Source organism: Dinoponera quadriceps, unplaced genomic scaffold (genome assembly GCF_001313825.1).
Source record: "Dinoponera quadriceps isolate SergipeBrazil2010 unplaced genomic scaffold, ASM131382v1 scaffold1308, whole genome shotgun sequence".
NCBI classification, from domain to species: domain Eukaryota; kingdom Metazoa; phylum Arthropoda; class Insecta; order Hymenoptera; family Formicidae; genus Dinoponera; species Dinoponera quadriceps.
This window is the reverse complement of record NW_014555613.1, coordinates 38,786-52,553: the sequence shown is the minus strand read 5'-3', so window position 1 is coordinate 52,553 and position 13,768 is coordinate 38,786. Positions and strand designations below refer to the sequence as shown.

The 13,768-nt window shown below is 33.2% G+C and overlaps 4 protein-coding genes across 4 annotated transcripts; 1 reads left to right on the top strand and 3 right to left on the bottom strand.

Annotated features, from left to right (window-relative positions):
* The first annotated feature begins 3,278 nt into the window (after nt 1-3,278).
* LOC106744831 (protein FAM32A) lies at nt 3,279-4,774 on the top strand. The gene is made up of 3 exons (XM_014619877.1): nt 3,279-3,495; nt 3,648-3,777; nt 4,296-4,774. The coding sequence occupies exons 1-3, from the start codon at nt 3,407-3,409 to the stop codon at nt 4,416-4,418; spliced, it is 342 nt and encodes a 113-aa protein (XP_014475363.1). The 5' UTR covers nt 3,279-3,406; the 3' UTR covers nt 4,419-4,774.
* A 210-nt stretch (nt 4,775-4,984) lies between these two features.
* Nucleotides 4,985-9,532, bottom strand: LOC106744823. The gene is made up of 9 exons (XM_014619867.1): nt 9,218-9,532; nt 8,303-8,551; nt 8,076-8,233; nt 7,763-7,910; nt 7,220-7,646; nt 6,883-7,037; nt 6,571-6,810; nt 6,269-6,501; nt 4,985-5,682 (listed from the first exon to the last, which is right to left on the bottom strand). The coding sequence occupies exons 1-9, from the start codon at nt 9,267-9,269 to the stop codon at nt 5,509-5,511; spliced, it is 1,836 nt and encodes a 611-aa protein (XP_014475353.1). The 5' UTR covers nt 9,270-9,532; the 3' UTR covers nt 4,985-5,508.
* Nucleotides 9,533-10,266: 734 nt separating this feature from the next.
* On the bottom strand, nt 10,267-11,342 carry LOC106744825 (sepiapterin reductase). The gene is made up of 3 exons (XM_014619869.1): nt 11,091-11,342; nt 10,677-10,987; nt 10,267-10,575 (listed from the first exon to the last, which is right to left on the bottom strand). Exons 1-3 carry the CDS (start codon nt 11,323-11,325, stop codon nt 10,333-10,335), a joined length of 789 nt encoding a protein of 262 aa, XP_014475355.1. The 5' UTR covers nt 11,326-11,342; the 3' UTR covers nt 10,267-10,332.
* On the bottom strand, nt 11,324-12,735 carry LOC106744826. Its single transcript, XM_014619871.1, has 3 exons — nt 12,303-12,735; nt 11,588-11,766; nt 11,324-11,485 (listed from the first exon to the last, which is right to left on the bottom strand). Exons 1-3 carry the CDS (start codon nt 12,448-12,450, stop codon nt 11,345-11,347), a joined length of 468 nt encoding a protein of 155 aa, XP_014475357.1. The 5' UTR covers nt 12,451-12,735; the 3' UTR covers nt 11,324-11,344.
* Nucleotides 12,736-13,768: the final 1,033 nt, after the last annotated feature.

Sequence of the window (13,768 nt, the reverse complement as noted above, 5' to 3'; positions counted from 1 at the left end):
TGTTTCCTTAAATAACGTTCTGTTAGTCCTTAAGTAACATTCTATTCGTCGTTTGAACTTTAACCTATGTTACGAACGATGACTGTTGGATGCATTTCCGAAAGGAACGCGGAAGAAATGTACATTTTACTAGATCATAAAACAAAAGACATACGTCGATTATAAATATATTACACGTGTCTAGCTTGAAGATAGTTTGGTATTTTTCACGATTTTTGCGAAATAGTTTCAATCTCAGACACAGCTTCCAAAACAAATTAGGAAGCTCCAGAAATGTCAATATGAGAGAACGACACTGCCGTTCAATGTTAGAACTTCAATTTGTCAGTTTTTGTCGGTAAGAGTGGAAAGCACAATAACAACTGATCAATAGTTGATAGTTTAAGTTTCTGAGAGTCAGTAAATTACCAGGGTTGGTAAAAGTTCCTAGGAGTAAGTCTCCGAGGTCGAGAAGTTCCGAAGATCGGTAAGTTACCAGGGTCCGTATCCGGAGGACGGTAAATTTTTCTTTATTGTGCATCGCGTAGGCAGAGTGAGGTTCAAGGATTTCAATTTTTGGATAGATTCAAGTAAGCATGGGACCCTGGTTGCTTGATTTTTCACATAAATTCAAGAACAGTACGCTAGATTCAACATACCGAAGACATGCGGAGGCGCCATCTGTTTCGGCCTCCGCCGTATTAATACGTCGGTAATGACAAACCTTTTTCACGACGGCCGGATTTGAATTCTCCGTTGCTGCGACCCGATCAAAACGCTGCGCTGTGTTGACATTCCCGATGACGGCCCTCACGCGAAATAATCCTTATCGGTGAAGAACATGACGAACGTACGACACTTGTCCGACACTCCCGACCGACGTACTTTCCGCACTTGTTTATTTACCGCGACGGCACTCGCCGCGCGAGACGAGACGAGGCCCACATTCGACGTTCTCATCGGACGCGTTAATTCGCAGAGGAAGATCGCACTTTCGGCCCGAAAACGACAACATAAAAGTTATAAACGATTAGAAATTACATGCACTTCGCAATCAGTTACGACAAAAATATTTACATATTTCGATTCCTTATTCAATTTCGAATAAATGAGTGGAATAAAAAGTTAGTAACTCGCAATAGGTAAATAACTACGTTCATTTGTTTATATCGACGCACAGCGGCGCGAACTGGACGCGATTATAAACGATTAGAAATTACATGTACTTCTCAATCAGTTACACAGTTTGATCATTTTTTAATAAATATATTTATCAATATTATAAACACAAATAGAGTATATATTTCAATATATATGAGCTGATTACGTTCAAGTTAATATATTACATCTAATACATCTATAATGCTGGTATAGAGTAACATGTGTGAACTGTCATAATAACAGAGTTACAGTATTATTCGGAAAGTCACAGTATCAATTTCTTTTCTAAGAATAATTTTATCGTCGGTCTTATTTGTCACATTCGTTACGTTATTATTCAAATAGGAGCTTGATATTTATAATCTTATTGACAATCTTAAACTTATTTTTTCATGAAAATAAAGAACAAATAAAATATAAAAAATAAATACTTCTTACCCCAACTTGGAAAGACCAGCTAAAAGTACAAAAAGACAGTGCATAAACATTGTTGATTAAAAATTTTAATAAAACACGCATTTCACAAGTATGTATGCCGTTCGTGACTATTGCTGCAAGTATAACACGGCTTTTTATGCGATGAACACCGCGCGTGTCCTGGAAATACCATTAACATTCTGTCAGATCTTCCTCAGACATAATCCACGCTATCTGTGTGAAACGTATTCATCTCTATCCTTGCTTAACATGGACAGTGTTGCATGGTTAATCAAGCATAACGATGTTAGATTAGCAAACAAACGGCTCGAAATCAAGGTCATATTCAGTAGAAAAATATTTTAGAACGAACATCTGAATAGTTACTTTCGAAACTTATTTAAATCCATATTGAAAAAAAAATGACTGTGGAACAAGCTATTAATAAGTAGCTTCATCATCTTTAAATTATTATGGATTACAGTGATATAGAAATAAAGTCAATCACCATGAATATTATTGGGAAAAGGCTTATTTAAGAAAAAAATTAAGAGGATCAATGAAAACAAATATATAAAGGAAAATATATCCTACAAAATCACCAAACTTCATAAATAGCAACTGCTAACTTCAAAACTGTCCGATTCCCTGTTATTACGTTCTTCTATTGAGTTTTCTAAGCTTTTTTTACAAGGATTATTATAAATATTATAAAAGATATTTTCAATAAGCTAGCTAAAGTTTTATAAATGATACCTAATATGCTAGTTTTCTCCATATTTTTAATTATTAATCATTTTTATTACTTTAAAGATTTTTCTGCAGAAATGACCTTGTAAATAAAAAATGTAATTAAAAAAAAAACATGTTATTACCAACCTGATCTAAATTTTCTAAGGTTTCTTTATTAAATATATACAATTAAGTATTCCCTTATTATTATATCCTGTAATCTTGATATACATTTTCCGTATTATTGAAAAGTACTTTTGCATCGTGTCGTTGAATAAAACTGCCGGGAAATATAAATCAATCTCGATTAACCGCTGAAGCATGCGTATCAATTTCATTCAGTAAAGCTGCTGTGACGTGCATTTCTTTTTGCAGGTTTTTAAAGTTCAGGTTAAGATTATGAGTAAGTTTTTGAATAGCTTGTAGGTTCTGTAACAGATTAAATATATTCCGATAAGATATGTGTAATGCACACATATAAATAATAATATTGTTACATTTAAAATTTTATATAACCTAACCTAACCATTTTTATGTTTGCGTAAAGCGCCATTTCTTGTTCTTCTGTATACCTAATGGAATTGTTGAAGGAATGTACAGATGAAGAAATTGATGAATTGGCCATGATGAAAGAAATATATAAGATATTATCATACGATGACTTCAATTATTATACATTCCAATCACATAACACATACGAAATGTTTCTGTTTCTCAATTAAGGCTGAGACGACCTTAAAGCTCGTCTTCATCACCATCAGCTAGTCATATAAAACGACTTTCACCAAACTCTTATTAAGGCTGGTATTACATGCGTCGTATGACGAATTGTTCGATTGGCTGTCGAATAGAGAATTTCTCTAGTATCCTTAATATTTTCTCTAGACACTCTAGGAATTCTCTATTCGACAGCCAATCCGACAAATTCGTCATACGACACATGAAATACTAAAGCCCTAAGTAGACTTTCAGAACCATCTATTGAAAGAGAAAATAGTAGTTGCGTTTAACACTGCAAATTCTTCGCATCAGAAAAATCGAGCGGTTTAGTTTTGTCTGACCGTGTGGCGTACAAGATTAATCGATCGGATTAATAAGATTAATTTGATCAATCACAATGCCTGCAACAAACGATCAGGATGATCCATATGCTCACGCTGCAAAAGGACCCCTGAAGTTGAAAAACGACCAGACAGTGAGCAAGAGGTTAGGATTTTATTGGTTATATACAAAACATGTCAAACTTCTTATTATTGGAAATATTTTGTTTATTGCTAACGTTTTTACCACTTTTTCTAAATTATCTAATTATGTAATTTAGAGTATTGGTGTAAAAACTAGAAATTTCTCTTCTACAGAAAAAAGAAGAAGGATGAGAAGAAGAAGCTAGTAGAAGTGTCGAAGATTATTGAGGAGGAGAAATCTCAAAATCTGGAAGTAAAACGAACAAAAGCTGAGCTGGCTTTCAAGAAGATGCAAGAGAAAATGGTAAGCTAAGCTAAACGCAAAGTTATGGCGTGAAAAATAAGTGTCTAAAAAAATATATATATATGTCATCTCAAAGTTTACTTGCTCTTCATAACATTGAATTTATATTTTGCTATCCATTAATTTTCATACTTAAACATCTTCTTACATCTTGTTGAGTAAAAAAAAGAAAACCTGGAACTTTGAACTTTTGCTCACAATTCCCTTGAATATTCTCAATTGTATTCTTTTTTTTTTTACAATACTCATCTATTTTTTGTTAAATTGACTCTTCTATTTGGCTTTTTTTTTTTTACCAAAAACTATACGTTGATATCCTTTATTTGAGACATTATCTTATCTTTTTCATAATTTAAAGCAGTAATGCTTGCATATCAAATTATGAGTAATTTTCATCTATTGGTATTTATCAGAATCTGAGATAGCAGGTATATTTTAGTTATTTATTGTATTAACTTTAAAATTATTAATAATTATAAGTATTCTTAATGTGATATAACATTAATGTTACTTTACAGCAAACTGAAAGGATCAAAGAGAAAGCTTCCAAGACGCACAAACAGCGCGTGGAGGAATTCAACCGTCATCTAGATAGTTTAACTGAGCACTTTGATATACCTAAAGTTAGTTGGACAAAATAAACCTGTATATTGTATATAACACTTATGTATTAGTACTATAAAAAAATACTAGTATAAATAATTTATATATTGTAAGAGTAATGAGTGTTATAACACACTTGCTTGAAGGAACGAAATGTCTTTAAATGTGAATCACCTTAAGCAAATAAGTTAATTTATGCTACATAGTTATATTTAATATTAGCATTTAAGTATTTTAATTCGACTATGTCACATTCATCTTTATAAAAAGTTCTATTACCAATCTTATTGTGATGAAGTTCTAATTCTGATTACTGACATATCTGTATGACTTTGTCATACAAATATATCAAATGATTGGTACAAGTCAGATTAAATATTTTTTTATTGTTATAAGTATCTTGTTCTTTGTTTTTTTTTTCAATATAAAATTGATAATTTACTCTCCAAACATTCTGGTAAATATATAAAACTTAATATAAATCATTACAAAATTGTATTTATTATTCTATAAATGATCTTTTGATGCTAAAATTACATTCCTCGAGATTCTCCATAATTTTTAAATGGACGGCGTTCCAATAAATATAGAACACACCCCTATATCAGTGTACTTAAATATATATTATCAAAGATAAGAGTGTTCGAGCACAGATGAAATATTAGAAAGACGTATTAATAGATTCATATGCTAATACATACAAACATAATGTATATATTATATATGTATATATTATAGTAAAACTGTAATATAAAATATCGAATTTTTTAATTCACAATTTTCCGGACTTGTAATAAATTGATCTTTTGATAAAATCTGGTGACGAACTGTAAAGTTCGATAAACTATTTCTATAACATTTTTAGTTAGCCATATCTTGACGATATAATCATCGAGCAGCAGGTCTTGAAAATAGTATCTTCACACTATCTTTTACAATATCTTATCAGTAGTTTAAGGCACGTATTTTACCACATAATTACAAAATGGACGGAATACGTTTAGTGTTAATGCTAAACTAACCATTGCGAGTGACTTAGAATATATGGGACGGTTTGTTTCATTTTAAAGTGTGTATAGTTAAGTTTTACGAGAATAAAAAAATTGCTTCTTATACAAATAGAATGATTTACATGTTCATAGAACAAAATACTAATAATATAATGAACATGAATGAGAAATGGCTCTTTATATTAGCGCTGTTTCCAAAATGGAAGACATGAATGAAGTTCTCTGCTTGAACCCAAGGATTGGATCCATCGTCGAAATGCATCGGACATTGGTCACGTTCTCGCTCGTATTCCTACAAATTGTCGTTGTACCAATAACGAGGGTTGGGTAAAATGACTTAAGTTGGAAGTTGCAAATATATGAGACTATGTATATATAAACTTGACCCAACTATTCTCCCTCTAAACTCTATATATATATATATATATATATATATATATTTATATTTATATAATTGTATATAAGCCACTAACTTCTAATTATGTATGTATATATATATAAAATTTTAATTTGTATATATATATATATATATATAGTTTTCCATAATTAAATTTTAATTTTAATAAGTTAATTTAAATTTTAATTCAACTTTCAATTAGTTAGTTTTTATTTAGGTTACTTTTAACTTGCCAAGTTAATTGTATATAAGCCACTAACTTCTAACTTAACTTCAAGAAAGAAGTTAGTTTATTCAATCCTTTTATCTTATATGCCAATAACTTTTATCTTGAATTACAGTGGGTAAGAAAAAGTATTTGCACATTATTTTTAAATTTTCTCACATGATATTTACAAAAAAATCAAATGTGCAGATAGTTTTCTTTTATCCACTGCACTTTTATTCATTCATGTTCCAAGAAAAAAAATGTTCTCTTTACTTGTAACTCCAGGGCAACCGAGGCGCCTTCCTCGTGATTATTACTCGTAACGTCTTGATTGAGTGAGCAGAATGGACCAGTGGATTGAGACATGAGTACTCGGTTCAAATCAGCCCGCTGGTACACCCAGCAGCGATATCTGCTGATAGGATCTAACTCGTCGTACGTTATTAAATATGATTTTAGGTTCTCCTTCCAGTATCCGATGCATTTCATCACATAGTCCGGATCACCTATAAAAATTATGTTATAAATAAATACAGCTGTGTGTGTATTAATTAGAAAAATGAAGTAAAACTCACTATAAATATCGACTGGTTTCCCCAGGTGATCTACTGACAAGCAATACGTCTCGTCGATGGCAATCTCTTTTTGGTCAGTACTGCAGACTGAGAAGTCAGAAATATTCTGTTTACAATAAATGTTCGGGCGCGGAGACTTGGTGACGCCACCTAGAATCCTAGTCTCAAAGAGGACATCCCCCTTCTGTTTGAACATATATTTGCCAGCTACCGGGCAACGTATTGGGACGGGTTTTTGCGCTACGAACAAAATAAAAAGCAATTGAACGTTTTGATAATTCACCCAATTTAAACATATATCTGTGTAATTACCTAAAAATAGGTCGTATTTCCAATCATGTTCATTAGTAAATTGGACCCAGGAGCATACTGTATGAAAATCGTCCTTAATCACCGCTTGACCTTTTCGGAATCTGATAACGTTATGGTGCCGTCGCACGAAATCAAAACATATGTAATCCGTTTGACTGCAAACGTTAACTCAAATGTAGAAAAATTATATAATTGAGAATTATAATATACAAATTAGTTGTTCTCTTTAAGAAAACGCACTATAGTTGAAGGTCCGTCTTTTTTCAGACCTCTGTAGAGCATTTTTGCATTAAAACCCATTTAATCTTACGTAAATATCGCATACATTTAAACGTACCATCCATCTACCGCCAATCTTGCCATCATTATTCTTGTACCTCTTTGCTCGCGGCAAATGTAAATCGTGTGCCGATAACGTCCAGTATCTGGATGCCAAGTCTCAACGATGTGCGTTTCGTTGATGGTAACGTCCGCTTCAATGTTAGCAGTGTTGATCCAATCCCCGTACATATCTTGAGGTAAACGGCAACCTGGTTCGACTGTTTCAGACTTGACTGGAGTAATTCTTAAACGTTCAGGGCTTTTTTCAACGGTTTTAAGGGTATTACACTCCGCAGTGATAGATACACCGATGTACAAGTCGTCATCACGATTCCTTAAGAAGCATCTGTACTTTTCATCGTCCCGGGATTCCTTTGTATTTGCTACAGCGAAGAAGTGATTCTTGCCCACAAACCAATCACCCAAGCAAGTGTACTCTACCACTGAAACAACACAACACTTGAGATTTTTGCTACAACACGTGTTAGGAACGCATCTTAGAAATGTATGTATGTATTTCATAAGGGAAAAGAGGAGAAAAGGAACTTTTATATATTACATCCATCAAAAGTTCCTTTCATCTCAGCGCATTTCTTGTAGGTAATGTTGAATTTCTGATTAGTTATGAAAAATTGATTTCCTGGACTTTGACAAGACTTTATATACGCATCTGGATTATTACACTCGCCCGTAAATCGGAATCGGTTCTGAAATAATGTAAAATAACGTTATGCACAACACAAGTGTCTATTAGTAGTGTTATATATTCAGCAATGTATTAAGAACATCTAATGACGTGTTAAAAAAGCTAACTGCCTCACAGACATCATTATTACATCATGTTCGTCAAGTATTAATATGTGTCATCTTACTTGATAAGTAAACTGCCAAACTCCTTCTAGAGATGATCTGCAATTCATGGGTGAAAAATGTTCCGAAAATAATGTTATCAGTTGTTGATTTGCACTTAAACCTTTGCAAACATAACCCACTGAAGGTTTTATTCCATCAGGAACATTCACACAACTTACTGCAATAAAAAGATAATAAATATTCAATCTTAGATATATAATAGCTAATACAAATTGATGATACTCACCTTCAAGTTTTTCTAGGATATTTACTGTTCTAACAAGAAATTTTACACAGTGGTAACAGTTGTTACTACGAAATACAATTGTATAATTGGAATTCGGTTCGTATAACAACTCTACAAATGTACCACGCTCAGTCATGCTATTGGCATCTAATACTGTTCTGGTATTTCTGCCATTTTCCCATGAAAACCAAGATCCTCTGATGACCAGTGGAATGTCATTGTAACTTATATTCTGAGCTATAGCAGCAACTGTTAAATAATATATATTTGTTACATATTTGTTCAATGAGGTCCTTTTTCAAATATAAGACAAGTCTAAAGAACATCTCGAAAATATCCTTTAGGCGAGATCTTATTAATTTAGTTTACACCAGTTTGTTTATATATACTACATAGTAATTTTCTACCAAATCATCTTCGACAATGTATGTAAACGACAGCTTACTAAGGTGGTATACAAAGATGTATCAATATACTGTTGCTTAATACACGCATTACTATGACAGAGATAATTTGGAATAAAATTGATACATGTATTAAACGGTTGGTGTAAACCATTAGACATTTTTATGATGTTTTCATATCATCTGAAATTTTGCAATTTATTGGCGACCAATATTAGTATAGTTACTTTTGTTTTACAAGTATTATATCGTATGTCGAAAGAATAAATTCATATAGAAATATGAAAAAAACAAAAAAAAAACACATATCAGAATTGTATTATAATTCCTTGTCTTTTTCAATGTAAAAGTAACTTCCGTATAAATACATGAAATATAGAAAATTAATAAAAAATGTTGAATTTTGAAGCGAAATAAATGAAAAACATCAATTGATATATTTTTACACACAAGCATTTGACTCATCCAAATTGATACGGTTACAGAATATCAGTGTTTTGATTCAACTTACCATGCCATGCAAGGCACGTCACGAGTGGCAGTATGTATGATAAACTTTTCATTTTATTATATCATTTAAAAAAATGAAAACAACAAATTTCTTTGTTTACAGGCAGTAACAATTGAGCTAACGAATTTGAGGCAAATCTAAAACACACGCCCTATCTTCGCATAGTTTTGAAATCATGTATATGACGCACTCCTTCAGGTGTATCGCATTTGTCATACGGCAAGAGCGTAAAACACTAAATTAATTGATAAGGGCGGCGTCCCATGGCACGTATTCTTCGCGCAACGTATAACCAATCATACTTTCTATACTTTTAGAAGTTCCAATAGAAATATCAAACGTCGCAATTCATTGGTTACGCGGAAAAACCTGTCATGCGACACCACCCATTAAGGTACAATTTCATGGTAGCGTCGAGCGTCAATGGATTGTCCGCTGATTGGATCCGACTCTACCATGAAATTGTACCTTTAAGTTGCCATTTTACATTTCAGCAAAGAAAAACTAGCGTTTTATTCCTACTGTATACCTCAATAGTCCGGACCTACAATAGGTGTAGTAGCGCACAACGGAAACATATTAGGAACAAATATTGAATATTAAGAATTAGGAATAGCGCGATTAAACATTATGCACAATAGAAAAGAATGAAATATAAGATATAGAAATATAGAAATTGTATTATACAACTATCGATCATTTTATTCCGCTGTGTGAAAGTGGCTGCGTTTAGAAAACACGAGCGATCAGTGATCATTGGTTTTTTACTGTTAGATTTCTAATTTAGACCAATTACGAATTACTGGACCATTGTGTTTTCTGAACGCAGCCGTACATGATTCAACTAATCAAACGTGACTACCGTACATACCCGATGCATGCGTGTCAGCACATACCATACATCTATATACGTTTTATGTTGGCCCAGCCTTTTCTAGTTTTTACGTAAGAAGTCTATTCACACGCGTTATAACAGGGATAAAAATAAACAAACATCAGATATATATCAGAAATTATAGTTTGTTATGGGATCACTACAAACAATACTATAATCTTAATAAGAATATTTATCAACGGAAGAATACATTTACTTATTGAAAAATTATATGTTACATTTACAATTCGTCATAATAATCCACGTGGTCGGCTGACTTATATTTATGTTTCTCCAAGACCTGCACAAGACGATTAATCGTTTGTTCTGGAGTCAACACAGTTTTCGTTGCTCGCATTTCATTAAATTTCTTCTTAGCCTTGGGATCGATTAGGCTCTTACATGCTTTATCAAACATATCTGTATCGACGGGTCCTGGTGAATAAGATAATACATCGACGTCGGGATTTTCTAAAGCAAAGACCTGTATGGGGAAAAGAGGGAAGAATAATTCATGAGAAAAATATAGTTTCACTGCGAATAGAAAGATAAAACATCAAAGAGAGAAAAATTATACATACATACCTTGAAAAACATCTCTCGTGCTGCTTTTACTGAACAATATTGACTACAACCATGGTTTGCTCGAATGCCAAACAAAGATGTCACATTAATAATCACTTTCTTTATGTTTGTACTATTGAACATGTTCATGACTACTGCGTTTAGAACAACAGGAATGAAAAAGTTTAAATCATAATGTTCTCTCCAAGTACTCAAATCTGTCAATTCATTTGCAAGCTTAGTGATGTCACCAAATGAACCTACATTATGCACTAAAACCACTCTGTCAAATGAATTTGGAATAGTTCCTTTCAGAGAACGTGATATTGTTTCTAGAATAGAATGAAAAAAATACGTTTGTATGACAACTTCCTAGAGCTTGGGTATAGATAATCACACAGTCTTGATGAAAGAGATGAAGAAATCCATATTTACCTTCTAATTCGACTTTGGTTGATTTACTTAGGTTCATGCTAACAGTATCAACTGTAACCTTGGAGGGTATGTTCTTTGTTACTTCTTGTAAAGCATTTAAGTCTCTTGCCAATAACAGAATGTGAGAACCATCTTGCAATAGAGAGCCAAATGTTATTGCAATTTGTCGACCAATGCCACGACTAGCACCAGTTACCAGCAAGAAAACTTTACCAGACAATGCTTCAACCGACATAATGCAAAATTGATAGAAATTAATTATTTTTATTGTCTGACTTGTGCTCTGTTAATGTTTGATTTGTTTCTGTTTCTTCCGTAATATCTTGTTCAGCCTCTGTGGTTACTTGAAGTACATCTGCTTTTAAAAGATGAACCAATTCGCTAGCTGTTAAAGCCTACAATATTATAGAAATAAATCCATTATTAGTTTTCAGTACTATATATACGTGTATACATATATATATATATATAGCGACACTATAATGTTACTTGTTGACCTGTAAGTGAGGAGCTATGTGTCGTATCAGAGGATTTGATGCCAACTCAGCCTCTTCTTCTGACTGAGGATTGTTTCCAGAAATGATTAAACGTGCAATACAATCTTCTTTTGCTACTGATAGTGACGTTACAAGATCCTTTTTTGTAGTACCACCCTGAAGAACTTTTAATCTGGAATCTATTATATTAACAGCTATAAAGTAGATATCACAAAAATGTTAGCTGTAATTTTGAATTTTGTCTGATGACATCAAAGCAAAAAATCACATGCCAAAATATATTACAATGTACATGGAAATAAAAGAATATGTATATAAAATAGTGATAGATTCAGCCCACTTTAAAAATATCCGAACGTTATCCTTTGAGGATGATGTTTTCCTGAACAATTAATAAATAGCCGTGAAATTATAACGTGTAACAGAGAAAAGAGAGATTAAAAACGTAAATTGCATGTTACATTAATTTTCAGCTATTTATTAGTTATTCAACTTAAAGGTGTCCAGACATCTTTACAAATGTGCCGAATCTATCACGAATGCCATTTTATGTACATTCTTTTATTTCCACGTATACTGTAATATATATTTAGGCATACGATGATTAAGCATGATCTCTCGCTTCTAACGTCATCAAACAGTCAAGGAGACAGGAGCCTTAATACATACTCATTTCATATACATACAATTTTTCTATAATTAAAATATGTCTTACATAATTTTTGCAGATACTGTTCTGAGTCAGACAGCCGTTGATGATCGAAATCTTTATCCAAGAAAGAATCTTCGAAGCGATCGTTTGGTTCGTCGTCGGTTATCGCTGTTCCAGTTCCTCGCCAAGGATCAGTAATATCCGTTCTCATTTTATGATATTTGCATTCGATGCGACGAATGAGCGAGATGTCCGCTTTTGTTGCGTATTCGCAAAATCCGACATACGTGGAATTCTCTCTCTCTCTCTCTCTCTCGGTACTGGTTTCAGACGGCTCCAGAATGCATCCTCAACATCATTCCAAGCGTGAGAACACAGAGTGTTAGAGGATTTGATTGGTTGATTTCAGGAAATTTAGAATCAGACTGAAGGATTTGATATTACATTGGATACATCCACCGTGCATGCCCTTATTGTAGAAATAAGCTTACCGGTGTAACCATAGAAATATAAGAATAGAGGGAACAAGGGATATATGCTACCTGTAAGTGGAAGTGATAGAAGTCAAGAGAGAGATAGATGCCGAGTGTCCTATCTGTCTCTTTCTAGTCGAGCGCTGTGATTGGTTGTTACAATAAGCCACCAAACGACCACGCGACGTCAGGAGGGGAGAAAGCAGACTAAAATTTCGTTTTGTAAATATGCGTGCACATGTGTGTAGAATTAAAATTCGTTAAATATTCGAACGTTAACAAAATAATAATTGGACGCAATTTGCTTAAAAATGAAGCATTGTTTGAAATGCAAGGCGGAGTTTTATCCTGGATGTAACCGCAGTTTTCACTCGTAAGAAAGTACAAATACGTAACCTTAAATAATTATATGTTATTTTTTCCTACATTAAAAAAAATATGTAAATGTTATAGGCTACCAAAGGATGTAGATATAAGGCGTAAATGGTTGAATATACTTCAACTACCTTTGTATTTTGAAGTGAAAACAGCATATATTTGCAGTGATCATTTTAGCAATGACAGTTTCTTTGAATTGGATGGAGAAAAATGTATAGCTATATCGTCGTTGGTGCGGCAGCCAATCCCAGCGCGTGACTAGAAAGAGACAGATAGGGCACTCGGCATCTATCTCTCTCTTTGCCTCTATCACTTCCACTTACAGGTAGCATATATCCCTTGTTCCCTCTATTCTTATATCTCTATGGGTGTAACCGAGGATAACCAAACAGGATATGAGGATCACTTGCTCCGATTGACTCGAAGCAGGTCCCACTTCGCAACGATTGCGTTCTGGCTTTGTTTAACATTCGTTCCAAGAGAAACGAAGATGATGTTCGCGATCGTTGCGAGCGTTAAGTGGAATGCACTCATGGTACAATTGGCCTGTTCTTTTTAGCCGCACTGATGCAAAAAATGTGACAAGTATATGTATTTTCATTTCAACTTATTGCACCAGTTCAGCAGTACAGCTAAAAAGAACAGGCTAAATGTATGTGCAAGTTTAATCGAATTCTT